Raw genomic sequence first — 27,375 nt, 5'->3', positions numbered from 1 at the left:
GTGATAAGCCATATTCAATCTCATTAAAAAGAGACCTAGTGACATCAGCAGGGAGACAGAGGCTCTGTTTACTTCTCTTGGCCCCAGGAACAGCACCTCGTGAGCCTCTCTCCCAAACACAAAGTGCACAGTGTGGATGAAGTGGAGTGTTAGTCACTCAGTCGTGTCCAACTCTTAGCGACTCCAGGGACTGTGGCCTGCCAGGCTCCTCTGTCCATGGGATTCTCTAGGCAAGAATACTAGAGTGGGTTGCCATTTCCTTCTCCAGGGGATCTTCCCGACCCAGGAATTGAACCTGGGTGGTCTGCATTGCAGGTGGATCTTTTACCATCTGAGTCACCAGGGAAGCCCAGTGTGGATGAGGTCAGTTTTAATGGCTTTAAACGTGTATATCCCTGTGACTGCTCTAACAGTGTGTCTCAAGGCAGGGAGAACAGGAGAACATCTCCACTGAGCAGATGAGGGACTGGATCTGGAACAGGGGATGTGACTTTCCTAGGCCAGAAAGTGAGTTAAGCTAGCCATGGAAGCCCCTTCTCCTGATTAATGCCTGGAGCTGGTTCGGTGCCTGCTGGCCCTGGTTAGAACTGAGTTGGGCATTGGGAGTGGTTGATTGAAGTTGGAGGATTCCTCTGTGGGATGCTGATGTGGCTAGCCCACTAAGCTGCATGCTTGCTTAGTCATGTCCGAATCTTTCCGACCCCATGGACTGTAGCCTGCCAGGTTCCTTTGTCCTTGGGGTTCTCCAGGCAAGAATACTGGAGTTGGTAGCCATTCCCTTCTCCGGGGGATCTTCCTGACCCAGGGATCAACCCCAAGTCTCCTGCATTGCAGGCAGATTCTTTACTGCTTGAGCCATTGGGGAAGCTCAGGCTTGCTAAGTCATTTACTAAATACAGACTGACTGACTGTTACAGTCCAAGCACTGCTCTAGTGTTGAGATTCGTTCAAGAATGAAATGGACACAAGTCCCTACCCTCATGGAGCTTAAATTCTAGTGTGGGGGGAGGCAGACAAGAAACAATAAGAAAGCACATTATATAGCACACTGGAAGATGATACATGTCATGGAAAGAAGAGGGTAGATCAGGGTAATGGGAACCAGTAGTTTGGGGTGGGTGAGGTTCAACTTTAAGACAGGATGCTCAGGGTAGACTTCATTAAGAAGATGTGAGATGAGTAAAGGCTTGAAGGAGGTGAGTGAGTTAGCCAGGTAGATCTCCGGAAGAAGAACGTTCTGGGCACAGAGAATGGTCAGTGCAATGGCCCTGGGGCAGAAGTGTGCCTGGTATGTTCAAGAGATACTGAGGAGGCCAGTGTGGCTGGAGCTGAGTGAGCAAGGGGAGAGCCTGAGATGAGGGCACATGGGTCATGGGGTCATGTCATGGTGGGGGTTATGGAGGGCTTTGTGGTTATTCTAAGCAGGATAAGAGCAGTTGAGTACTCATCTAACTTGCATTTGAACAGGATCCCCAGGGCAGCCAAATAGAGGATAGACTCTAAGGCAATGATGGTGGAACAGAGGGTGAGTTAGAAGGCTGTCAGCATGGTTCAGGTGAGCAGCAATGGTGCCTCTGGCTAGGCTGGGACCTGTGGAGAAGCAGTGAGATTCTGTATCTATTTCTAATGTAGAAGTACAAGCTACAAGATTGGCTTGCGGGTTAGATGTCAGACATGTAGGAAAGGAAGGAATAGATGAGTACTCCATAGTGCTGAGGGGAATGGGGGAGGGGTCATTTACTGAGATGGGAATACCAGCTGGCTCAGAGTTAGGAACTGTGAATCCAGTTTTGGATGTGTTCAATTTTAGATGTAGATTGACAGCCAAGTGGAGATAGTAACTGGCAGCTGGAATTACTGGACCACAGTTCAGGGCCAAGGTTGGGGCTGGAAACATGCACTTGTAGATGAGCTAGTTAGCTTAACAAGGAAGTTATTAGTTTAGATAGAAAGATAGGCTAAACCCAACTTACAAAGGCCACATAAAAGAGCAGAATCTAGGGACTTCCCCTGTGGTCCAGTGGTTAAGACTCCGCACTGCCAGTGCAGGGGGCCTGGGTTTGATCCTTAGTCAGGGAACTAGATCCCACAGGCTGCAACTAAAGCTCTCACATGCTGCAACTAAGACCAGGCAGAGCCAAATAAATACATATTTTTTAAAAAGAGCAGGGTATATCAATAAGTTAGGATACTGACAGGGAGACAGTGAGTGAGAAACCGGAAGAGGGTGGGATTCAGGAAGTCAAGAGAGGACAGAGGTTCAAGAAAGGAACTCACCTTCATCAAATGCTGCTGTGACCCCTGGGCTTGGAGGGACAGAAATCTCATTGGAATGGGTTCCAAAAAAAGGGGGAAAATGAGACTGAGTATAAGCAACTCTTTCAAGAAGCTTTGCTATTAAGGAGAAACTGGGCACTAGCTGGAGAAAGAATGATCTAGCCGAGAAGGGGAAAATGCTGCAGAAAGCACAGGGTTGCCATCCTCGAATGGGCAAGGGGATGCAGGCTCCAGGGCACAGGGGGCCACAGGGAGGAGCGCAGGCACGTGACCTATTGCCTTCCCCACGGCTTGTCAGCGTGTCAGCTGCTTTTCCTGACTCATCCAGGCGGAGGAAGCATTGTTTCCACTCTACAGCAAGCAGAGAAAATCCAGGCGCTACAGACTCAGAACTTAACATCAGCCCCAAGAATTAAATCATATGTTATAGGGCTGGAGTGAAGACATCATGACTTTGACAAAAAATGTAGAAGAAAAATGCTTTCTGGCAAAAAGCAACCAGTTGGGAGCATGGCGTGTAATGAAGTGCTGTGTCCCCTCTACAGGAAATCATGTCCTACTTTACTCACAAAAATGAGGGAAAGAAGTTTTCATATTTTTCCTTCCATGATGGTGTTTCACTTTGTTACTAATCAGACAAAGGCAAATAAAAACTGAAAGCAGTATTTTTTTGCCAAATGGACAAATATTTTAAAGAATAATTCTTAGTATTCAAAAGTGTTTGGTAAAATAGACATTTTCTTCAAACATGGGTGAGAGTGAAAAATTGGTTTAAGATCTTTGAGAAGCAATTTTGCTATTGGCTGTAACCAAAAGACTTAGACAGTTTCATACTTCAGTAATTCCTCTTTTGGAAATGCAATCTAGAGAAGTGATTGAAAATTTGGACAAAGATTTAATAACAAGATTTCTCACAAATTTGTTTATAGTAATGGAATAGATATACAAAAGTTAACTGTCCAAACACAGAAAACTAGTTTACAACATTTTGACATGGTCATATTTAATGGTATGGAGAAATGTAAATGCTGGTAAGTGAAAAGAAGTTACAAAATTATTCCAAGTGAATTATTCAATACTATCTTAGGAATTGTACATCTACTCTTCAATTATGTACAGACTAAAAATTATCTTATTTATTGAATTATTTAAAATTTTAACAACTATATTCTTCTCCACATTTCTAGTTGTGTTTTCTAACAGATGTTTTTCTTTCCTTTCTTTGAGGATTCTAAATATGCTTAACATCTATTATTTTCACTTCTTATAGAATGAAATCCCCCTACTGTTGGTTTGATTGGCTGTCTTTTTAGTACAGTGCTCTGCCAAAAGACTTACTTTTGGTTTTAGGTTAAGAGGATTCACCAGCAAAACACCACTCTGCACTTAAGTAAACAAGAAATAAGTATTATTATACTGATAGCCAGACATCCTGGAATGTTAAGTCAAGTGGGCCTTAGGAAGCATCACTGTGAACAAAGCTAGTGGAGGTGATGGAATTCCATTTGAGCTATTTCAGATCCTGAAAGATGATTCTGTGATATGCTAGCAAATTTGGAAAACTCAGCAGTGGCCACCGGACTGGAAAAGTCAGTTTTCATTCCAATCCCAAAGGGCAATGCCAAAGAATGTTCAAACTGCACAATTGCACTCGTTTCACATGATGGCAAAGTAATGCTCAAAAAAGCTTTCAATCCAGGCTTCAACAGTATATTAAACAAGAACTTGCAGATGTTCAAGCTGGATTTAGAAAAGGCAGAGGAGCCAGAGATAAAATTGTCAACATCCACTGCATCATAGAAAAAGCTAGAGAATTCCAGAAAAACATTTACTTCTGCTTTATTGACTATGCTAAAGCCTTCAACTTTGTAGATTACAACAAACTGTGGAAAATTCTGAAAGATACGGGAATACCAAACCATCTTACCTGCCTCCTGCGAAACCTGTATGCAAGTCAAGAAGCAACAGTTAGAACTGGATATGGAACAACAGACTGGTTCCAAATTGGAAAGGAAGTATATCAAGGCTGTATATTGTCACCCTGCTTATTTAACCTATATGCAGAGTACATGATGTGAAATGTACTGGGCTGTATGAAGCACAAGCTAGAATCTAGATTGCCGAGAGAAATATCAATAAACTCAGATATGCAGATGACACCACCCTTATGGCAGAAAGTGAAGAACTTCTTGATGAAGGTGAAAGAGGAGAGTGAAAAAGTTGGCTTAAAACTCAACATTCAAAAAATGAAGATCATGGCATCCAGTCCCACCACCTCATGGCAAATAGATGGGGAAACAATGGAAACAGTGACAGATTTTAAGGGCTCCAAAATTACTGCAGATGGTGACTGCAGCCTTGAAATTAAAAGACGCTTGAACCTTGGAAGAAAAGGAATGACAAACCTAGACAGTATATTAAAAAGCAGAGACATTACTTTGCCAACAAAAGTCTCTACAGTCAAAGCTATGGTTTTTCCAGTAGTCATATATGGGTGTGAGAGTTGGGCCATAAGGAAGGCTGAGCACTGCAGAATTAACTGATGCTTTTGAACTGTGGTGTTGGAGAAGACTCTTGAGAGTCCCTTGGACAGCAGGGAGATCAAGCCAGTCAATTCTAAAGGAAATCAATCCTGAATATTCATTGGAAGGACTGATTCTGAAGCTGAAACGCCAATACTTTGGCCACCTGATGTGAAGAGCCAAGTCATTGGAAAAGACCCTGTTGCTGGGAAAGATTGAAGGCAGGAGAAGGGGATGACAGAGACGAGATAGTTGGACGGCATCACCGACTCAATGGACATGAGTTTGAGCAAACTCTGGGAGATGGTGAGGGACAGGGAAGCCTGGCGGGCTACAGGCCACAGGGTCACAACTGAGCAACTGAATAACAAAAAAGCTCAAATATTTCAGTAAAACTTACTTTTTCAAATTGAGTGAACTCTATGACCCTGAAGTCTCTCCAGTCCTGAATTTAAGAAAAGCAAATCAAATCAAATAAGCTAAAACCAAAAGACTGAACTCCTGGATTGTTGTCATCACATCATAAAACCTGGACAGTTCCCCCGAAGGAAAAACAGATGCTCTTTATCCTTTCTGATACTCTGTCTTAAACCATTTGGACCCAATAGATTTGATCTCTTGTCACATTGGAAGGGAAGCACTTGCCAAGGTCACCAGATAAGTTCCACAGAACTCATCTTCCCTTGGGACTTAGTCAAATGAGAACTGCTGAGCCTGTGAGCAGAGGAGCATGTGGGCAACAGCAGAGGGATTTGAGGGAGCATTTTAGGTTCAGAGGCTACCTTGACTGTCACTCAAGGAGCCCTTTAAATATCCCACCAGGGGCCAAACAATTGGAGAAACTTCTTTAAAACAAAGCAATAATTATTTCCCCCATTTTGGAAATGAACCAGGAACATCTGAAATAACCAATAGGAGGTCCTAATGCGCAACAGATGTCTAGGAATATCAACCTGAGCTGACATCTTACAGACAGGAGAAAAAGTGAAAAACACTTGGCATTTTAATTGCAGGGTGGCCTTATCTAAATGACTGCACAATTTCTTTTTGTGTTTTAACAAACAGAGCTTACAGACCACCAATTTCCCCCAGACCCCTTGGACAGAAACCCCTTACAGATGACTGTTCCAACTTATTTTTACACAGGACACTGGGTCCGAGTTGCACTCCCCACATGGTTAAATGCAGTCTCCAGATCAAATTCTTGCTGAGCTGCCTGGGCATGTTACTTCACTTCTCTGAGCTTCACTTTCCACATCTGCAGAGTGATGATGCTAACACCCCCAAGCAGGGCTGGGTTACATATTCAATCAGGCACCATGTGTGAAGTCCTCAGCATTTTTGTTGGTAACTGATGGGACTGTGGGCCATGAAGTCTCATGGAGCACTTTTTTTCATGGTACATTTCTAGATCTCCTGCCTGTCCAGTCTCCTTGAGGGAGGGAAGGTGGAAGGTACTGGACTAGATGGAACATAGCCAACATCATTCCCAGGAAAAGGCTTGCCCCACTCTGTTCCAGGTTTCCTTCTTAAAATTTCTCTGAAACAAGCTGGCCACCAGCCAGCACATGGCTCAATGAGCAGCTGTGGGTGTGAGCAGCTTTGTAGGAAAGGCAGGAAGAGTAGCTGGGGAGAGATAAACTGTGGGCTTCAGGACGCGGGCTGCTGTACGAACAGCAGCCTTTCCGGGACCTGTGGTCTAAAAGACAGTGAAGAAGATGAGTGCGCTGGGAGACACAGCCTGGACAGACTCTGAAGGCTTCAGAGGGTGAGTGGCTCATTTGTCTCACATTCCATACCAGGGACAAGGGAAAGGCAGGAGTGCTTATTCCTTTGGGGGTCCACAAAGGGTAGACTACCTGTGGCAGAAGTAAGGAGATCCGAGCATGCTCTTTTCTGGTTACTAGCAAGCTGTATAGTCTTGAGCAAGTCACCTGCCCTCTCTGGGCCTGTTTTCTCATCTATAAAATAAGGAATTGGCCAAGTCTAATAACCAGACTAATAACCATACCTAACATTTGTGCAGTGTTCACCAGTTTCACTTTTGAAACAGAATCTCATTGGGTCCCCGTGGCAACCCTTGGTTGAAAGATTGACTGTCACATTTACAGGTGAAGAGGGCTTCCCAGGTGGCACTAGTGATTTAAAAAAAAAAAACAAAAAACCCACCTGCCAATGCAGAAGACGTAAGAGACATGGGTTCAATTCCTGGGGTGGGAAGATCCCCAGGAGAAGGAAATGGCAACCCACTCCAATATTCTTGCCTGGAGAACCCCATGAACAGAGGAGCCTGGCAGGCTACAGTCCATGGGTTTGCCAAGGGTTGGACACGACTGAAGTGCCTTAGCACACATGAACACACAGATGAGGAAACTATTACACACTGGGGCCAGTGGACCTAAGAACCGGGTCTCCTGGGGACAGTTCTGGGCTCTCGTCAGCACCAGCTTCCCCTTGAGCTCTGAAACCTGCAGATTCCTGGTTTCTTGTCGAGGACCACCTCGTTTTCCCCACCCTCCCTCACTCTTTACTTCCCACCAGTTGTCTCTTCCCCAGCCCCTTTGCAGAGTTTCCTTTCTCATCCTGTAGGCCAGGCACACTAATATTTCTGAGACGAGGGAGGTTAATATTTGATACCCTGCCCCCATGCTCCCTGGGTTAGCAGTGGTGTGCAGCCTGTTTCCTAGAATTCGCTCTGCTTATGGAATGTCTTCTTGTGGGGTCCCAAGAGAAGTAGTGGGTGAGGCTGCCTAATCCTCAGGGCCATGCTTCTCCAGGTGTGAGCCTGGGCCACATTGTGTGGGTCACAGTCAGGGTGCTGCCTACACATGCAGATTCCTGGGCCCCGCCCCAAAGTTGGTGAATACGCAGATTCCTGGACCCTGCCGCAAATTTGGTGACTCAGAATGGGCATTTCACCAGCTTCCTCTGTTTCTGACAAGCACTAACCAGGGTCTGAGAATCATGCTCTTAGGAGACTGTCCTGTTGGGCTGCAGAGGGCTGTTGATAGACTTCTTAGAAGTGAACCACACTTATATTACTAAAGTAAGTCCTTCCTGATGATGATGATAATTGATTTTTACTTCCTGGCCATGCCATGTGGCATGTGAGATCTTAGTTCCTCGATCAGGGGTGAGAACCCCCTGTAGTGGAAGCTTGGAGTCTTAACCGCTGGACCACCAGAGAAGTCCCTAATTTTTAAAGTAAACTTTAGGATTTAACTAGGTTATATTTTAGAGTTTTGCATCTCTGTAAGTGAAACTTGTCCAGAATTTTCTCTTTTCACATGCTGTCCTCAGTGGGATTGGGTAATGATAGCTTATAAACTAGGGATCTTACCATCATTTTCTACAATCTGAGATAGTTTGTCATTGGACTTGTTTTCTGAAGATTAAAGAAAGCTCAACTGTGAAAACAAGCTGGGCCTGACATTATTTTATTTTATTTATTTATTTTTTTAATTTTTATTTTTACTTTATTTTGCATTACAATACTGTGTTAGTTTTGCCATACATTGACATGAATCCGCCATGGGTGTACATGAGTTCCCAATCCTGAACCCCCCTCCCACCTCCCACCGCATACCATCTCTGGATCATCCCCGTGCACCAGCCCCAAGCCTCCTGTATCCTGTATAGAACATAGACTGGCGATTCATTTCTTACATGATAGTATACATGTTACAATGCCATTCTCCCAAATCATCCCACCCTCTCCCTCTCCCACAGAGTCCAAAAGACTGTTCTATACATCTGTGTCTCTTTTGCTGTCTCGCATACAGGGTTATCATTACCATCTTTCTAAATTCCATATATATGTGTCAGTATACTGTATTGGTGTTTTTCTTTCTGGCTTACTTCACTCTGTATAATAGGCTCCAGTTTCGTCCACCTCATTAGAACTGATTCAAATGTATTCCTTTTAATGGCTGAGTAATACTCCAGTGTGTATATGTACCACAGCTTTCTTATCCATTCATCTGCTGATGGACATCTAGGTTGTTTCCATGTCCTGGCTATTATAAACAGTGCTGTGATGAACACTGGGGTATACGTGTCTCTTTCGATTCTGGTTTCCTCAGTGTGTATGCCCAGCAGTGGGATTGCTGGGTCATAAGGCAGTTCTATTTGCAATTTTTAAAGGAATCTCCACACTGTTCTCCATAGTGGCTGTACTAATTTGCATTCCCACCAACAGTGTAAGAAGGTTCCCTTTTCTCCACACCCTCTCCAGCATTTATTTCTTGTAGACTTTTGGATCGCAGCCATTCTGACTGGTGTGAAATGGTACCTCATTGTGGTTTTGATTTGCATTTCTCTGATAATGAGTTATGTTGAGCATCTTTTCATGTGTTTGTTAGCCATCCGTATGTCTTCTTTGGAGAAATGTCTATTTAGTTCTTTGGCCCATTTTTTCATTGGGTCGTTTATTTTTCTGGAATTGAGCTGCGTAAGTTGCTTGTATATTTTTGAGATTAGTTGTTTGTCAGTTGCTTCATTTGCTATTATTTTCTCCCATCCAGAAGGCTCTCTTTTCACCTTGCTTATAGTTTCTTTTGTTGTGCAGAAGCTTTTAATTTTAATTAGATCCCATTTGTTTATTTTTGCTTTTATTTCCAGTATTCTGGGAGGTGGGTCATAGAGGATCCTGCTGTGATTTATGTTGGAGAGTGTTTTGCCTATGTTCTCCTCTAGGAGTTTTATAGTTACTTGTCTTACATTTAGATCTTTAATCCATTTTGAGTTTATTTTTGTGTATAGTGTTAGAAAGTGATCTAGTTTCATTCTTTTACAAGTGGTTGACCAGTTTTCCCTGCACCACTTGTTAAAGAGATTGTCTTTAATCTATTGTATATTCTTGCCTCCTTTGTCGAAGATAAGGTGTCCATAGGTGTGTGGATTTAACTCTGGGCTTTCTATTTTGCTCCATTGATCTATATTTCTGTCTTTGTGCCAGTACCATACTGTCTTGATGACTGTGGCTTTGTAGTAGAGCCTGAAGTCAGGCAGGTTGATTCCTCCAGTTCCATTCTTCTTTCTCAAGATTGCTTTGGCTATTCGAGGTTTTTTGTATTTCCATACAAATTGTGAAATTATTTGTTCTAGCTCTGTGAAAAATACCGCTGGTAGCTTGATAGGGATTGCATTGAATCTGTAGATTGCTTTGGGTAGTATCCTCTTTTTAACTATACTGATTCTTCCGATCCATGAACATGGTCTATTTCTCCATCTATTAGTGTCCTCTTTGATTTCTTTCACCAGTGTTTTATAGTTTTCTATATATAGGTCTTTAGTTTCTTTAGGTAGATATAGTCCTAAGTATTTTATTCTTTTCGTTGCCTTGGTGAATGGAATTGTTTCCTTAATTTCTTTTTCTACTTTCTCATTATTAGTGTATAGGAATGCAAGGGATTTCTGTGTGTTGATTTTATATCCTACAACTTTACTATATTCATTGATTAGCTCTAGTAATTTTCTGGTGGAGTCTTTAGGGTTTCCAATGTAGAGGATCATGTCATCTGCAAACAGTGAGAGTTTTACTTCTTCTTTTCCAATTTGGATTCCTTTTATTTATTTATTTTTTCTGCTCTGATTGCTATGGCCAAAACTTCCAGAACTATGTTGAATAGTAGCAGTGAAAGTGGACATCCTTGTCTTGTTCCTGACTTTAGGGGAAATGCTTTCAATTTTTCACCATTGAGGATAATGGTTGCTGTGGGTTTGTCATATATAGCTTTTATTATGTTGAGAAGTGTTCCTTCTATTCCTGCTTTCTGGAGAGTTTTTATCATAAATGGATATTGAATTTTGTCAAAGGCCTTCTCTGCATTTATTGAGATAATCATATGGTTTTTATTTTTCAATTTGTTAATGTGGTGAATTACATTGATTGATTTGTGGATATTGAAGAATCCTTGCATCCCTGGGATAAAGCCCATTTGGTCATGGTGTATGATCTTTTTAATGTATTGTTGGATTCTGATTGCTGGAATTTTTTTAAGGATTTTTGCATCTATGTTCATCAGTGATATTGGCCTGTAGTTTTCTTTTTTTTGTGGCATCTTTGTCAGGTTTTGGTATTAGGGTGATGGTTGCCTCATAGAATGAGTTTGGAAGTTTACCTTCCTCTGCAATTTTCTGGAAGAGTTTGAGTAGGATAGGTGTTAGCTCTTCTCTAAATTTTTGGTAGAATTCAGCTGTGAAGCCGTCTGGACCTGGGGTTTTGTTTGCTGGAAGATTTCTGATTACAGTTTCAATTTCCGTGCTTGTGATGGGTCTGTTAAGATTTTCTATTGCTTCCTGGCTCAGTTTTGGAAAGTTGTACTTTTCTAAGAATTTGTCCATTTCTTCCACGTTGTCTATTTTATTGGCATATAATTGCTGATAGTAGTATTTTATGATCCTTTGTATTTCTGTGTTGTCTGTTGTGATCTCTCCATGTTCATTTCTAATTTTATTGATTTGATTTTTCTCCCTTTGTTTCTTGATGAGTCTGGCTAATGGTTTGTGAATTTTGTTTATCCTTTCAAAGAACGAGCTTTTGGCTTTGTTGATTTTTGCTATGGTCTCTTTTGCATTTATTTCTGCCCTAATTTTAAAGATTTATTTCCTTCTACTAACTCTGGGGTTCTCCATTTCTTCCTTTTCTAGTTGCTTTAGGTGTAGAGTTAGGTTATTTATTTGACTTTTTTCTTGTTTCTTGAGGTATGCCTATATTGCTATGAACTTTCCTCTTAGCACTGCTTTTATAGTGTCCCATAGGTTTTGGGTTGTTGTATTTTCATTTTCATTCATTTCTATGCATATTTTGATTTCTTTTTTGATTTCTTCTGTGATTTGTTGGTTATTCAGAAGCGTGTTGTTCAGCCTCCATATGTTGGCATTTTTAATAGTTTTCCTCCTGTATTTGAGATCTAATCTTAACGCATTATGGTCAGAAAAGATGCTTGGAATGATTTCAATTTTTTAAAATTTATCAAGGTTAGATTTATGGCCCAGGATGTGATCTATCCTGGAGCAGGTTCCGTGAGCACTTGAGAAAAAGGTGAAATTCATTGTTTTGGGGTGAAATGTCCTAGAGATATCAATTAGGTCTAACTGGTCTATTGTATCATTTAAAGTTTGTGTTTCTTTGTTAATTTTCTGTTTAGTTGATCTGTCCATAGGTGTGAGTGGGGTACTAAAGTCTCCCACTATTATTGTGTTATTGTTAATTTCCCCTTTCATACTTGTTAGCATTTGTCTTACATATTGCGGTGCTCCTATGTTGGGTGCATATATATTTATAATTGTTATATCTTCTCCTTGGATTGATCCTTTGATCATTATGTAGTGTCCTTCTTTGACTCTTTTACAGCCTTTGTTTTAAAGTCTATTTTATCAGATATGAGTATTGCTACTCCTGCGTTCTTTTGGTCTCTATTTGCGTGGAATATCTTTTTTCAGTCCTTCACTTTCAGTCTGTACGTGTCCCTTGTTTTGAGGTGGGTTTCTTGTAGGCAGCATATATAGGAGTCTTGTTTTTGTATCCATTCAGCCAGTCTTTGTCTTTTGGTTGGGGCATTCAACCCATTTACATTTAAGGTAATTATTGATAAGTATGATCCTGTTGCCATTTACTTTATTGTTTTGGGTTTGGGTTTATACACCCTTTTTGTGTTTCCTGTCTAGAGAAGATCCTTTAGCATTTGTTGGAGAGCTGGTTTGGTGGTGCTGAATTCTCTCAGCTTTTGCTTGTCTGTAAAGCTTTTGATTTCTCCTTCATATTTGAATGAGATCCTTGGTGGGTACAGTAATCTGGGCTGTAGGTTATTTTCTTTCATCACTTTAAGTATGTCCTGCCATTCCCTCCTGGCCTGAAGAGTTTCTATTGAAAGATCTGCAGTTATCCTTATGGGAATCCCCTTGTGTGTTATTTGTTGTTTTTCCCTTGCTGCTTTTAATATTTGTTCTTTGTGTTTGAACTTTGTTAATTTGATTAATATGTGTCTTGGGGTGTTTTGTCTTGGGTTTATCCTGTTTGGAACTCTCTGGGTTTCTTGGACTTGGGTGGTTATTTCCTTCCTCATTTTAGGTAAGTTTTCAACTATTATCTCCTCAAGTATTTTCTCATGGTCTTTTTTTTTTGTCTTCTTCTGGGACTCCTATAATTCGAATGTTGGAGGGTTTCATATTGTCCTGGAGGTCTTTGAGATTGTCCTCATTTCTTTTAATTTGTTTACCTTTTTTCCTCTCTGATTCATTTATTTCTACCATTCTATCTTCTATTTCACTAATCCTATCTTCTGCCTCCGTTATTCTACTATTTGTTGCCTCCAGAGTGTTTCTGATCTCATTTATTGCATTATTCATTATATACTGACTCTTTTTTATTTCTTCTAGGTCCTTGTTAAACCTTTCTTGCATCTTCTCAATCCTTGTCTCCAGGCTATTTATCTGTGATTCCATTTTGATTTCAAGATTTTGGATCATTTTCACTATCATTATTTGGAATTCTTTCTCAGGTAGATTCCCTATCTCTTCCTCTTTTGTTTGGTTTGGTGGGCATTTCTCCTGTTCCTTTACCTGCTGGTATTCCTCTGTCTCTTCATCTTGGTTATATTGCTGCGTTTGGGGTGGCTTTTCTGTATTCTGGGAATTTGTGGAGTTCTCTTTATTATGGAGTTTCCTCTCTGTGGGTGGGGTTGTATCAGTGACTTGTCACAGTTTCTTGGTTAGGGAAGCTTGTGTCGGAGTTATGGTGGGTGAAACTGGATTTCTTCTCTCTCGAGTGCAATGAGGTGTCCAGTAATGAATTATGAGATGTCACTGGTTTTGGAGTAACTTTGAGCTGCCTGTATATTGAAGCTCAGGGCTGTGTTCCTGTGTTGCTGGAGAATTTGCCTGGTATGTCTTGCTCTGGAACTTGTTGGCCCTTGGGTGGTGCTTGGTTTCAGTGTAGATGTGGAGGTGTTTGATGAGCTCCTATCAATTAATGTTCCCTGGAGTCAGGAGTTCTCTGATGTTCTCAGGATTTGGACTTAAGCCTCCTGCTTCTGGTTTTCAGTTTTATTTTTACAGTAGCCTCAAGACTTCTCCATCTATACAGCACCAATGATAAAACATCTAGGTTAGAGATGAAAAGTTTCTCCACATTGAGGGATACCCAAAGAGGTTCACTGAGTTACATAGAGAAGAGAAGAAGGAGAGGGGAGTTAGAGGTGACTGGAATGAGATGAGGTAGGATCAAAAGAGGAGAGAGCCAGCTAGCCAGTAATCACTTCCTTATGTGTGCTCCACAGTCTGGACCGCTCAGAGATGTTCACGGATTTATACAGGGAAGAGGAGAGGGAGGAAGTAGGCAGAGGTGGCCAGTAGGATAAAAGAGAGAAGTGAAAAGGAGAGAGACAGATCCAGCCAGTAACCAGTTCCCTAGGTGTTCTCCATTGACTGGAACACACAGAGATTCACAGAGTTGGTTAGAGAAGAGAAGGGGGAGGGAGGAGACAGAGACAACCTGGTGGAGAAAAAGGAGAGTTCAAAGGAGGAGAGAGTGGTCAAGCCAGTAATCTTGCTCTCAGGTAAAATTGGGTACTGAAGATTGGGTTTTTAAATGTACAAAATTGACAACAAATACCAAAAAGCAAAGATTAAAAATCTAGAGTAGAGGTTGGATTTTCAAAAATACAATATTAAAGAAAAGAAGAAGAAGAAGAAAAAAACAAAGTCACAAGAATTATTAAAATACAACAACCATAAAAAATATATATATACGGCGTTTGCTTTAAAAATAGGGTCTTTTTTTTTAAGTAATAGTCAGTCAGTCAGTCAGTTCAGTCGCTCAGTCGTGTCCGACTCTTTGCGACCCCGTGAATTGCAGCACGCCAGGCCTCTCTGTCCATCACCATCTCCTGGAATTCACTCAGACTTATGTCCATCGAGTCCGTGATGCCATCCAGCCATCTCATCCTCTGTCGTCCCCTTCTCCTCCTGCCCCCAATCCCTCCCAGCATCAGAGTCTTTTCCAATGAGTCAACTCTTCGCATGAGGTGGCCAAAGTACTGGAGTTTCAGCTTTAGCATCATTCCTTCCAAAGAAGTCCCAGAGTTGATCTCCTTCAGAATGGACTGGTTGGATCTCCTTGCAGTCCAAGGGACTCTCAAGAGTCTTCTCCAACACCACAGTTCAAACACATCAATTCTTTGGTGCTCAGCCTTCTTCACAGTCCAACTCTCACATCCATACATGACCACAGGAAAAACCATAGCCTTGACTAGACAGACAGACCTTTGTTGGCAAAGTAATGTCTCTGCTTTTGAATATACTATCTAGGTTGGTCATAACTTTTGTTCCAAGGAGTAAGCGTCTTTTAATTTCATGGCTGCAGTCACCATCTGCAGTGATTTTGGAGCCCCCCAAAATAAAGTCTGACACTGTTTCCACTGTTTCCCCATCTATTTCCCATGAAATGATGGGACCAGATGCCATGATCTTTGTTTTCTGAATGTTGAGCTTTAAGCCAACTTTTTCACTCTCCTCTTTTACTTTCATCAAGAGGCTTCTTAGTTCCTCTTCACTTTCTGCCATAAGGGTGGTGTCATCTGCATATCTGAGGTTATTGATATTTCTCCCGGCAATCTTGATTCCAGCTTGTGCTTCTTCCAGTCCAGTGTTTAGGTTATAGAAATAAAAATTAAAGGAGAAATGGAGGACTTAAAATTTTTAAAAAGTTAAATAAAAAAAAGAAAAAGAAAAGAAGAAAAAACAATCAAACAGCAACATCAATTTAAAAAAAAAGAGAGAGAGAATGATCGTAAAAATAGTAAAGATATATCTGGGACTTTCTCTGGTGTTGTGGGCAGTGTGGGGTCACTTCCAAGGCGGTTGCCTCTGCTTAGCTTCTTCTGTTTGCTGGTCTCTTCAGTTTCTGATTTCCTCCCTGACACAAGGGGGACAGTGGTGGACACTTTTTTTTTTTTTCAGGCTCACTTGTTCAGTCGCACTGTTGGGAGGAAGGGATGCTGCAAACAAATAATACTGATGTGTGCTCACAGTGTCTCAGCCACGCATGCTCACGGTGCACACTGCTCAGGCTCTACGTTGCTCCCCCAGGAACCGTCTGAGGCTGGCCCTAGGTTGCATGCACCTCCCCGGTCTAAGCTGCTCAGGCTTGGCTCTCAGGTAGCCCTCAGAGGTGCAGATTCGGTTGGGCCTGCCTTTTGGGCCCTTCCCAGGTCCGAGTAGCTCAGGTGTTTGGCGAGCGTGGTCGCTGCGACTTATCACCTTTCCCGTGCCTGCTGCTCAGTTTTCTGGGTATACTGCTGGCGCCCCTTCAGAGGCGGATGGTGACTGTCCAGAACCCCAAGAAGTCTTAGCAAAGAAGCCTGCTTACAGTTTGGTAGGAGATGTCTCTCCGGGGCTGCAATTTCTCCCTTCCAGCCCTTATGGCTGGGGCTGCCTGTCACCAGAGGGGGATGGTCTACAGCCGGCTATTTCTGTTCCGTCCTTTGTTCTGTGCGCAGTCCTGGTGGTGTCTTACATTAGAGCTTTTCGCGTGGTAGCTATCTGACTGTGTGGTATGCTAGCCCAAGTTAGGTCGCTCTGGTTACACTCGGGGCATTCTGGCCTGATTCTTAAAAAGCACTGCAGCCCGCGCCTCCCTGCCCAGCCCCCACTTGCTAGTGATGGATGCAGGCGTCTGTGCTGCTTCTCCACTGGGGGAGTTACAGTTGGGCTCGTAATCTGTTGGTTTTAATTATTTATTTATTTTTCTTCCCTGTTATGTTGCCCTCTGTGCTTCCAAGGCTTGCCACAGACTCAGCAGCGAGAGTGTTTCCTGGTGTTTGGAAACTTCTCTCTTTTTAAGACTCCCTTCCCAGGACAGGACTCCCTTCCTGGGACGGAGCTCCCGCCCTACCTCCTTTGTCTCTTTTTTTGTCTTTTATATTTTTTCCTACCTGTTTTTGAAGACAATGATCTGCTTTTCTGGGTGCCTGATGTCCTCTGCCAGCATTCAGAAGTTGTTTTGTGGAATTTACTCAGAGTTGAAATGTTCTTTTGATGAATTTGTGAGGAAGAAAGTGGTCTCCCCGTCCTATTCCTCCGCCATCTTCCTGACATTATTTTAAATGCTGACATTTAACCCCCTTACTATTTAAATGATTATTGGTCTGTTCAGAGTGTTACTTCTTGAAATTAATTCATTTCTCTATGTTCACCAATTGGTTGCACAGAATAGTCGTATTTCTGTAGCTGTTTTCTGGATTCTATTGCCTTTCTCAATATTAATATTTTATTTTTTCACTTTCTCTAATCCTGCTTTTTTACTTAGTATTATCATAGAACCAACTTGTTTTTTCACTATGTGCATGCATGCTTAGTCGCTCAGTCATGTCTGTTTGTGACTCCATGGACTGTAGCCTTCCGGGCTCCTCTGTTCATGGGATTCTCCAGGCAAGAATACTGGAGTGGGTAGCCGTTCCCTTCTTTAGAGGATCTTGCTAACCCAGGGATCAAACCTGGTTCACCTGCATTGCAGGTGGATTCTTTATCACCTGAGCCACTAGGGAAGAAGCCCTTTTTTCACTATACTGAGGCATAATTGATGTACAATTATTAAAATGAACAATTTGATGAGTATTGACACGTGCATGCATCTGTAAAACCATTGCTGTAACCAAAATCAGTTTACCATTTTGACCTTTTTTTCCCCAGTATTCTAGTTTCTTAATTTCAGATTTTATACTTGAGTCTATCCTTCTATTTGTGTATGTGTGTGTTTTATTCTTTTTCTAGTTTCTTAAGTGAAAGCCCATTTATTTCATTTTTCTAAAGGTTATACTCCATTTATAGTTAAAAATATTAGCTACATTCCCTGTGTTATACAATATATACTTGTAGCTTATTTTATACATGGTTTGTACCTCTTAACCCCTTACCTCTATCTTTCCTCTCCACCTGTCCTCTCTCTATGGGTAAACACTAGTTTGCTCTCTATATCTGTGGATCTGTTTCTTTTCCATTATGTTCATAGTATGTTTTAGTTTTTACATTCCACATATAAGTGATATCATAAAACATTTGTCTTTCTCTGACTCATTTCACTTTAACTCATTTATTTTTAATCTTATTTATATATACAATTAATTCTCATTTTTTGTGGTAGTTGTATACAATAAACTGTGGAAAATTCTGAAAGAGATGGGAATACCAGACCACCTCATCTGCCTCTTGAGAAATCTGTATGCAGGTCAGGAAGCAACAGTTAGAACTGGACATGGAACAACAGACTGGTTCCAAATAGGAAAAGGAGTACGTCAAGGCTGTATACTGTCACCCTGCTTATTTAACTTCTATGCAGAGTACATCATGAGAAACGCTGGACTGGAGAAACACAAGCTGGAATCAAGATTGCCGGGAGAAATATCAATAACCTCAGATATGCAGATGACACCACCCTTATGGCAGAAAGTGAAGAGGAACTAAGAAGCCTCTTGATGAAAGTAAAAGAGGAGAGTGAAAAAGTTGGCTTAAAGCTCAACATTCAGAAAACAAAGATCATGGCATCTGGTCCCATCATTTCATGGGAAATAGATGGGGAAACAGTGGAAACAGTGTCAGACTTTATTTTGGGGGGCTCCAAAATCACTGCAGATGGTGACTGCAGCCATGAAATTAAAAGACGCTTACTCCTTGGAACAAAAGTTATGACCAACCTAGATAGTATATTCAAAAGCAGAGACATTACTTTGCCGACTAAGGTCCATCTAGTCAAGGCTATGGTTTTTCCTGTGGTCATGTATGGATGTGAGAGTTGGACTGTGAAGAAGGCTGAGCGCCAAAGAATTGATGTGTTTGAACTGTGGTGTTGGAGAAGACTCTTGAGGGTCCCTTGGACTGCAAGGAAATCCAACCAGTCCATTCTGAAGATCAGCCCTGGGATTTCTTTGGAAGGAATGATGCTAAAGCTGAAACTCCAGTACTTTGGCCACCTCATGCGAAGAGTTGACTCATTGGAAAAGACTCTGATGCTGGGAGGGATTGGGGGCAGGAGGAGAAGGGGACGACAGAGGATGAGATGGCCGGATGGCATCACGGACTCAATGGACGTGAGTCTGAGTGATCTCCGGGAGTTGGTGATGGACAGGGAGGCCTGGCATGCTGCGATTCATGGGGTCACAAAGAGTCGGACACGACTGAGCGACTGAACTGAACTGAACTGAACTGTATTCTGTAAAGTCACCACAAACCCTGAATGAGGAAATTCTGTACCTTTATTCCTAGGGGAAATAAATACAGGATTTGATTCCTACCAGCTCATGAGCACAAAGTTGCATATAATGATCAATACATGATTTTGTTTTATGTGTGTTTCTGGTTAAAGACTTCTTTAAAAGCAGAAATTGTTGATTCGTTAACATAGACCTTATGGTCAACAGCACTAGAACTCGTGTCTGAACAAAGCTTATCTAACAATGTAATTTCTGCATAAGGCAGATCACAGCCTTTTGTGCTGAGGAACACTAGACAGTGCTTTGTATTACTCCTGAGGGCCACTTTAAAGAGCGAAATCACCAATGAAGAGTGCAAAGATGTGAAACACACAACACTAAATAGATTGTGGGAAAGCCGTTTGTTTATAGTCTGAGAGCTGAGACAAGTAGGCAGACTGTTGCTTGTGTTGACCTCAATAGGAAACATGCGCATCGAGTGACTCAAATGCATTCCCACCTTACCCATGTCCACGGTGACCTCAGAAATGCTGCAAGTATCGATTTGGGGTTACAAATAAATTTAGCAAGTAGGCTTATTTCCATATATGGAATCTGCAGATAACGAAGATTGATTTAAAGTTATATTAAACTCATGAGATATAGACAAAAGCCATTCTCACAAAGGAAGTTTAGAGAATAAGATGACATAAATTCTCACTCACTGACTCATCATTGACTCAAGTTTGGATTGCTGGGTTCTGATGCCACAGGAAGTGTTCATCTCTGTTCTCATCACAGTATAGTTAGCCCATCTATGAGGGTTTAAGATGGCTGATGCCCTTGTGACATTGCTGATACATCCTGGACCTGGAGAGTCAAGCTCTCGGTCTCAGCCCTCGCATGGCTTATACTTGAAATGTTCAGGCAGAGGGTGGAGGTTCTTGGGTTTGATGGGAAAAGCACTGGCCTTGGAGCTGACCTGCTGAATAAAGTCTGCTAAATAACTGAAGGGCTCTGAGCCTGTTTCCTCCCTGTAAAATGTCTTAGGGAGGAAGGAAGCTCAGAGCAGTCGAGTATTTTACATTCGGTAACAAGGACCAAAGCAAAGAATGAGTGGGAAGGATTCAGAACACAGTAAAGAGCCAGGTAAACGTGAGGTGGGATGTCACTGTCACCGTGTTAACAACACCCGTGGAGCGAGCCATTCTCTGAACTTAAGCCCATCGTCTGCGGCCCAGTTCACTGGGGCCCTGTCATCCCAGAACCTAAAGAGACTTAAGCCGGGGTCAGCCAATGCCCTAGATAGAAGGAAGAGATTTAAAGACATCAAGAAGCAGCTGTGGGGAAGCACTGCTCCCACCCTGAAGCTAGTTCAACCACATGGGAAGCCCGAGACCCCAGCTGGAGGAAGATAGAGGTCCTGGGGCCACCATGAGGCCTCCTGAGCCCTTAGACACCCCAAATCCACACACCTATCTCCTTTGTCTTCCAGCACCATGAATGCCGAGGAGGATGCCAAGTGGCTTCAGTGGGTGACGCACCAGTTTAAGACCATTGCCGGAGAAGATGGGGAAATCAACCTGCAAGACTTCAAAAAAGCCCTGAAGGTGAAAGAGGCAAGTGTCTGCTCCAGAAGTGGGTGCCCTGTGCTCATATTTTGTAGAGGAGGAGCAAGCTGGTTTGCAGGACACAGTACCTCACAAGGAAGGAAAAGTTGCTTCTCAGATTCCTTTGGGCTTGAGGCTCTACTCCTTAGCAGGGCCAGAGGATATTTCTGTCTCTGTTACTGGGGCCCTTCCATCCATGGTGGCAGCCATGGCCTCCTGGGATCTTCCAAACAACACATGAAGTTGGAAATCAGTAGCTTGTCAAATCTTAAGAAATATTATTGACCTTACATTTACCGCCAGCCTCATGGGCAGAGGTAATGCCAAGACTTAAGTTTCCTGCCAAAAAACCAAAATTTTCCATGGTTTGTATCCATTAAAGTCCTGTTGGCACTGCTACACCATCCCCAGTCCTCTCTCTCGGTGTCCTCTGCCCATCCCCATAACATTTGAATGCCCCTGTTTGGATGGGAGGACCCCTCACTTGCTGGTACCAAGGCACTGCTTTGAACTCTAAACACTGTCTCCTTTCATAGTCAATATGGGGAAGGGAAAAAAGGCCTTCTGCCTAATAGGGGCTGTAAGACATCTTAAGATGAAGGCCATTCAGGATGGTAGAATGATATTGGGAGAGTGATAAAGGCATTACTAAAGGGACCCAGGTGAAAAAGAGTGAAGCCAAGGCAGGGCTGACTGCCCACAGTGGACCTCATGCTTGTGAATTAGATCAGACACTAAAGTCCTCAGGCTCCTCTCCCTGCCTCAAAGAGCAGATCTCAGCCTGGCGTATCTGTGACCCTGACCCAGCCTGTCTTCTTAATTTCTGTGTTTTCAGTGCCTAACACAAAGCCTGCCTGGCAAGCAAGGGCTTGTGCAGATATGATTCTTGAATGAATGAATGGTTGAATGGTGAATGGAGTGAGTGCACCAGCAACTGAGAACAAGTGCTGTTAAGAACAACTCTACATTAAGAACATTTAGTTGTAGGCTATAGGCAGCCCAAACAAGGCAAAGACACAGGTATTCAAGTGGCACCTTCTTTATAAATCCTTCCTGGCTTCACTGTCACCGGGGTCACCTTAAGGGGAAAAAGACAGGACCTGGGAGGAGCCTGCAGGGGGACACTCAATCTGACCTTTTCCCCATGTTGAGTAAGGGGCCACCAGAGGTCTGGACTGCAAGGCTGATGACAGCGGTGGGTTGTGGAGACAGAGAGCCTATGCAAATTACCAGGCCCGAGAGCCAGAAGGGGGCCCAGGACCCAGACACAAGCCTATCCTCGCTACAGGGATCTGAACAGTTCTCCTACCAGAACCCAAAGTTGTTCTCAGCTGACAGGATGGGCCATGGACACTGTCCCCTAGTGTGGCTTCACTGGGCAGATCGCAGGCTATTTCAGTCACTTGAGTCCTCCCTGAATCCCACCACCCCATGGCATGCGTACATACACACACACACACACGCACATACACACACAGAGTGAATGAATTCAAAGCCCAGGCTCCATGGCCTCATTTGTACCCATCTCCCGTCCTCCTCTGGCCACAGTCTTTCTTTGCTGAGAGATTCTTTGTCCTGTTTGACTCGGACGGAAGTGGCACCATCACACTTCAGGAGCTGCAGAAGGCACTGACCTTGCTCATCCACGGCAGCCCCATGGACAAACTCAAATTCCTCTTCCAGGTGTATGACGTCGATGGTAAGCATCCTTTGTGGGATGGGAGGAGGACTCAGAGGGAGGGACAAAGGGAGCGGGCCCATCTCAGTGACTACCCAGCACTGGGCTAATGTCTACAGGGGAGGCTGACAGCTTCCTCTCCCTCTGTGGGTTCCCTGCCCAGTTTCTGGTCCTCATCTCCCTTTTGTTGGGGGAGAGGGTGGGACACTGGCAGGCAGACAAATGCCCTTGATTCAACTCACGAGAAGCCAGAACTTTCCTTTGTTATTTTCCATGTTTGAAAAAAGAAATTGGTTTGTTGCTTTTTAATAATAGTAATAGCCCACTATGAACATTTTAGGCAATATAGAATGGTTTTAAAAAGACAGCAAAAATCACCCACTGCATTTTTCTATACTGCCTTATAACTGATCGCATATACACATTCATCACACGTTTTTTAAAAACAAAATGGGATTATAATACTATATACACTGCCTTTCTTCACTCAACAATATAAACAATCGTTCATATAAGACTGTATTGCTTTACAATGTCATTTTTATTATAGTAAAATAGTCATAATATTAAATTTATCACTTTAATCATTTCTAAGTGTATAGTTCAGAAGCATTACATAAATTCACATTGTTGTGCAACCATCGCCACCATCCATCTGCAGAACTTGTTCATTTTTCCAGACCGACACTGTACCAACTAAACAATAACTCCTTACTGCCCCCTTCTCCAAGAATTTGACTATTCTAGCTACCTTATCGGAGAAGGCAATGGCACCCCACTCCAGTCTTCTTGCCTGGGAAATCTCACTGATGGAGGAGCCTGGTAGTCTACAGTCCATGAGGTGGCTAAGAGTCGGACACGACTGAGCGACTTCCCTTTCACTTTTCACTTTCATGCATTGGAGAAGGAAATGGCAGCCCACTCCAGTGTTCTTGCCTGGAGAATCCCAGGGACGGGGGAGCCTGGTGGGGTCCCGTCCATGGGGTCACACAGAGTCGACACGACTGAAGCGACGCAGCAGAAGCAGCAGCAGCAGCAGCAGCAGGCACCTTATATAAGCGAAATTGTATAATAGCTGTCCTTTTGTAACTGGCTTATCTAACTTAGCATAATGTTCCCAAGGTTCACCCATGTTGTACCGTGTGACAGGACTTCATTATTTTTTTAAAACTGAATATGATCTGTTGTATGTATATACTACATTTTGTTTATCCATTCATTTGTCAATGGACACTTGGGTTGCTTCTACCTTTTGGCTATTGTGAATAATGCTGCTATAAATATGGGAGCACAAATATCTCTTCAAAACCCTGCTTTCGGTTCTTTTGGGCATGTACCCAAAAATGGAATCACTGGATCACAGGACAACTCTTTTCTGTTTTTTGAGGAACTACCATATTGTTTTCCACAGTGGTTGCACCATTTTACATTCACAGCAGCAATGCATAAAGGTTCCAGTTTCTCCAATACTTATACTTTTCTGTTTTTTTTTTTTTTTTTTTTTTTTTTTTTGATAACAGCTATCTAACAGACGTGAAGGGGAAACTCAATGGAGTTATATGACTGTGTTATATGCTACTGTGTGACTTTGACCCAATGATTCCATGAAACACAGCCTAGTAGTTAAGATCTCTGACTCTGAGACCAAGTTACCCAGGTTCAAATCTCAGCTCTACCAGTTGTTGACCCTGGACAAATTGCTTAACTTTTCCATGCTTTAATTTCCCCATGTATCACATGAAAATAATGATCATCATAATAGTACGTACTTGTGAGGTTGATAGGATTAAATTAGTTATGTAAACTCAAAACAATGCCTAGCTCAGGACACACCTTTACAGGGGTCAGTTGTTGCTTATTTACTCAAACACCATTTCCAAAATGGAGACTTCCATTGTTCTCAGTCCTTATTTTGGCATCATAAATGACACTGCAATAATTATCCTGGTTCTTACATCATTGGCAACTTTGTGGCTTAGAGAGGCTCTGAAAGCCCAGAATCATCAAAGGAAGGGAGTCTGAATGGGAAAAAGGTACCCAGTGAGACTAGGGTGGTTGGTGAAGCCAGACTGGGCAGGCCCCAGAGGTCATGGTTTGGAGTCTCAGTACAATGAGTAAGTGGGGGGCCACTGACGAGCACTGAGAGGAGTCACTGGGCTGGATTTGCATCTGCTGTTGTGCTCCTGGGCACGGCCCTCTGGCCTATGGGGTTTCTCTAGCTCCTGTATGATTTTGGCTATGAAAAAAGGCCTGTTATCACTTTGGAAGGACTTTGGAAGTCCAAATCAAGGAACTGTTTCTTTTAAAAGAGACATACAGACATCCATAGCCTTTTTGGATCAGATAGGGAAGGCTTCATCCCATCCTGTGCAATAGTTGATCTTGGGGTTGGGGGGCTCCCTCTTTCCAGGTTTTAAGAACCTGGTCCCTGGATTTATTTGTGAAGGAATGGCTCCTTCCTTTGCATTTTTAGTGGGAGCTTGCAGTGCCTTTTGGGCATAGTCATGGATCGCCTTCTGAATGTGTCCAAGATTAATAATATCTGGACACACCCTGGTTCACACCCTCATCCCTTAGAATTCCTCAGTAGTAAGAAAAGGCCTCCATAGGTCACTTCAAACGGGCTAAATCTCAGACTCCTCCTGGGGGCTACATGGACCCTGAGGAGTGCGATAGGAAACAAGTTGGTCCAGGGTTCACGAGTTTCTTGGCAGAGCTTTACTAAGGTTTTCTTTAAAGTATGGTCCATGATGGCTTTTGGCTTGGGCTCTTGCCTAAGCTGAAGGACAGGAGGTGTGACTGGAGAGTGGTGTGTTAGACTCTGCACTGTACTGTGATTACAGGCTTTGACTTTGGCCCAAGTATTGATCACAGTACCAATAAGACTTTCATTTATGTGTAGCTGCTTTCCTCCAAATACTGCATTGTTGTTGTTGTTCGGTCACCCAGTTGTGTCTAACTCTTTGTGACCCCGTGGACTGCAACATGCCAGGCCTCCCTGTCCCTCATCATCTGCTGAAGTTTGCTAAGTTCATGCCCATTGCATTGGAGATGCCATCCAGCCATCTCATGCTCTGACCCCCTCTTCTCCTCAATCTTTCCCAGCATCAGGGACTTTACCAATGAGTTGGCTATTTGCATCAGATGACCAAAATACCAGAGCTTCAGTTTCAGCATCAGTCCTTTCTGCTTTATAATTATCTATTATCCTTGAACCAATACTGAAAGGGAGGAATGCTGCTGCTACTGCTGCTATGTCGCTTCAGTCGTGTCCAACTCTGTGCAACCCCATAGACAGCAGCCCACCAGGCTCCCCCGTCCCTGGGATTCTCCAGGCAAGAACACTGGAGTGGGTTGCCATTTCCTTCTCCAATTATGAAAGTGAAAAGTGAAAGTGAAGTCGCTCAGTCGTGTCTGACTCTCAGCGACCCCATGGACTGCAGCCTACCAGGCTCCTCTGTCCATGGGATTTTCCAGGCAAGCCCCATTTTAGAGATGAACAAAGTCACAAGATTCTAAAGGACTTATAGCCCACCATCACACAGTAAGGGGCAGAAGCATATTGCTACCTCATGAGTGTCTATATCCAAAACAAGTCAAGAAATTTCTAATCAAGTACTTATGAAGAATGAGAATATATACAGGAAAAAAAAATGCCTCAGATCCCATCTCAGTTGATACAGTTGTTTCTCAAGTTAATCCCAGGATCCCTGTGGATACCCAAACCCATGGATGTTCAAGTCCTTTATATAAAATGTAGACATACAGTCTACCCTTGATAACCTGTGGGTTCATGCATCCACAGATTCAACCAACTGTGATCAAATTTGCAGGTGAGGAATCTGTCTATACTGAGAGGCAACTGTACTTTTGGCTTCCTTTTCACATCACTCTTAGCCACTCATGTTTACATAAGGTTACAACGCTGGACTTGAGGGGCCAGCTGTGGCCTCTCAGGACAACATGGATGGATGAGCAGAATCTGCTGCACGTTGGGGAACAAAGGGAAACCTCTTCACCACCACCTCATATACAATCTGCCTCTGAATAACTGGGGCTCTGGGCACATAGCTCCTTACAGATTAAGTAAGCAAGTGTATCTTCTGGGCAGATGGTCTTGGAAGTTGAGTGGTACTTAGAGAGGAGGCTGCAGATTCTAGAGGAAGGCATGCACTGAGGCCAAAGATTCTTCCTGCTTGGGAAGGTGTTTGCCTCTGTTGAGCCCAGTAGGGAGCCATGGAAGGTTTGTGAGCTGGAGGTGCCATATGTCCTTTGATTGCCTGGTCTTTACTCCTAAAGACATCAGGTTGGCAAAAACCTGAACGAACAGGAAGTTAACCCCACGATGTGGGGTTGTGCAAGGCAGGGGGAAGTTTGCAAGTACAGAGTGAGGCGCGAGGGGGGTAGGTGCAGGTCCCCACTAGGCTTCACTTCACCTGAAACAGGCAGCGGCTCCATTGACGCTGACGAGCTGCGCACCGTGCTGCAGTCGTGCCTGTACGAGAGCGCCATCTCGCTGCCCAAGGAGAAGCTAGACCAGCTGACGCTGGCGCTCTTTGAGTCGGCCGACAAGGACTGCAGCGGCACCATCACCTTCGAGGAGCTCCGAGACGAGTTGCAGCGCTTCCCCGAGGTCATGGAGAACCTGACCATCAGGTACTTCTCTGTCTGGTGCAAGGACACAGCCCGGGCCGGGAATAGACCCCAGGTGCAAAGTGTGGTCTGAGCACAAGGATGATCCCTCGGCCTGGCCCTGCCCCGCCCTGGTCGGCCCCACCCAGCCCCGCCCCTCGGGTTCCCTCCCTGGCCCAGCTTAGCTCCTCTGCCTGCTTTCTCTTGGGGCCAAAGGTCTGTCCTGCCCTCTGCAGGGCAGCTGTGGTCATGCGTGCATTTTCTACAGGGTTCCTTAAGAATCAACTCAATACTAAAGCACCAACTATGTGCTGGGCATTTTTACAAGTGTATCATTGCAAGCATGGAAAAGGAGATTGAGGGTACACAAAGAATGAAGTAACAAACAGACATTAAAGTTATTTCAGCTGAAGTGACCCGCCTGCTGCCACTGCTAAGACGCTTCAGGCGTGTCCGACTCTGTGCGA

The 27,375-nt window shown here is 43.3% G+C and overlaps 1 protein-coding gene across 1 annotated transcript in view; it reads left to right on the top strand.

The window, feature by feature from the left end:
• Nucleotides 1-6,370: 6,370 nt before the first annotated feature.
• Nucleotides 6,371-27,375, top strand: part of LOC120860870 (NADPH oxidase 5-like) — a 46,713-nt gene continuing 25,708 nt past the window's right edge. The window contains 5 exon segments of the mRNA XM_040236572.1: nucleotides 6,371-6,567; nucleotides 20,484-20,607; nucleotides 22,147-22,353; nucleotides 22,355-22,386; nucleotides 26,705-26,932. Of these exon segments, the coding sequence (XP_040092506.1) occupies nucleotides 6,518-6,567; nucleotides 20,484-20,607; nucleotides 22,147-22,353; nucleotides 22,355-22,386; nucleotides 26,705-26,932 (641 nt within the window). The 5' untranslated portion in view covers nucleotides 6,371-6,517.

The sequence above is a fragment of the Oryx dammah genome, unplaced genomic scaffold (assembly GCF_014754425.2).
Source record: "Oryx dammah isolate SB20612 unplaced genomic scaffold, SCBI_Odam_1.1 HiC_scaffold_11209, whole genome shotgun sequence".
NCBI classification, from domain to species: domain Eukaryota; kingdom Metazoa; phylum Chordata; class Mammalia; order Artiodactyla; family Bovidae; genus Oryx; species Oryx dammah.
Note: the sequence above shows the minus strand (reverse complement) of the source record. Positions and strands in the feature narration are given on the sequence as shown.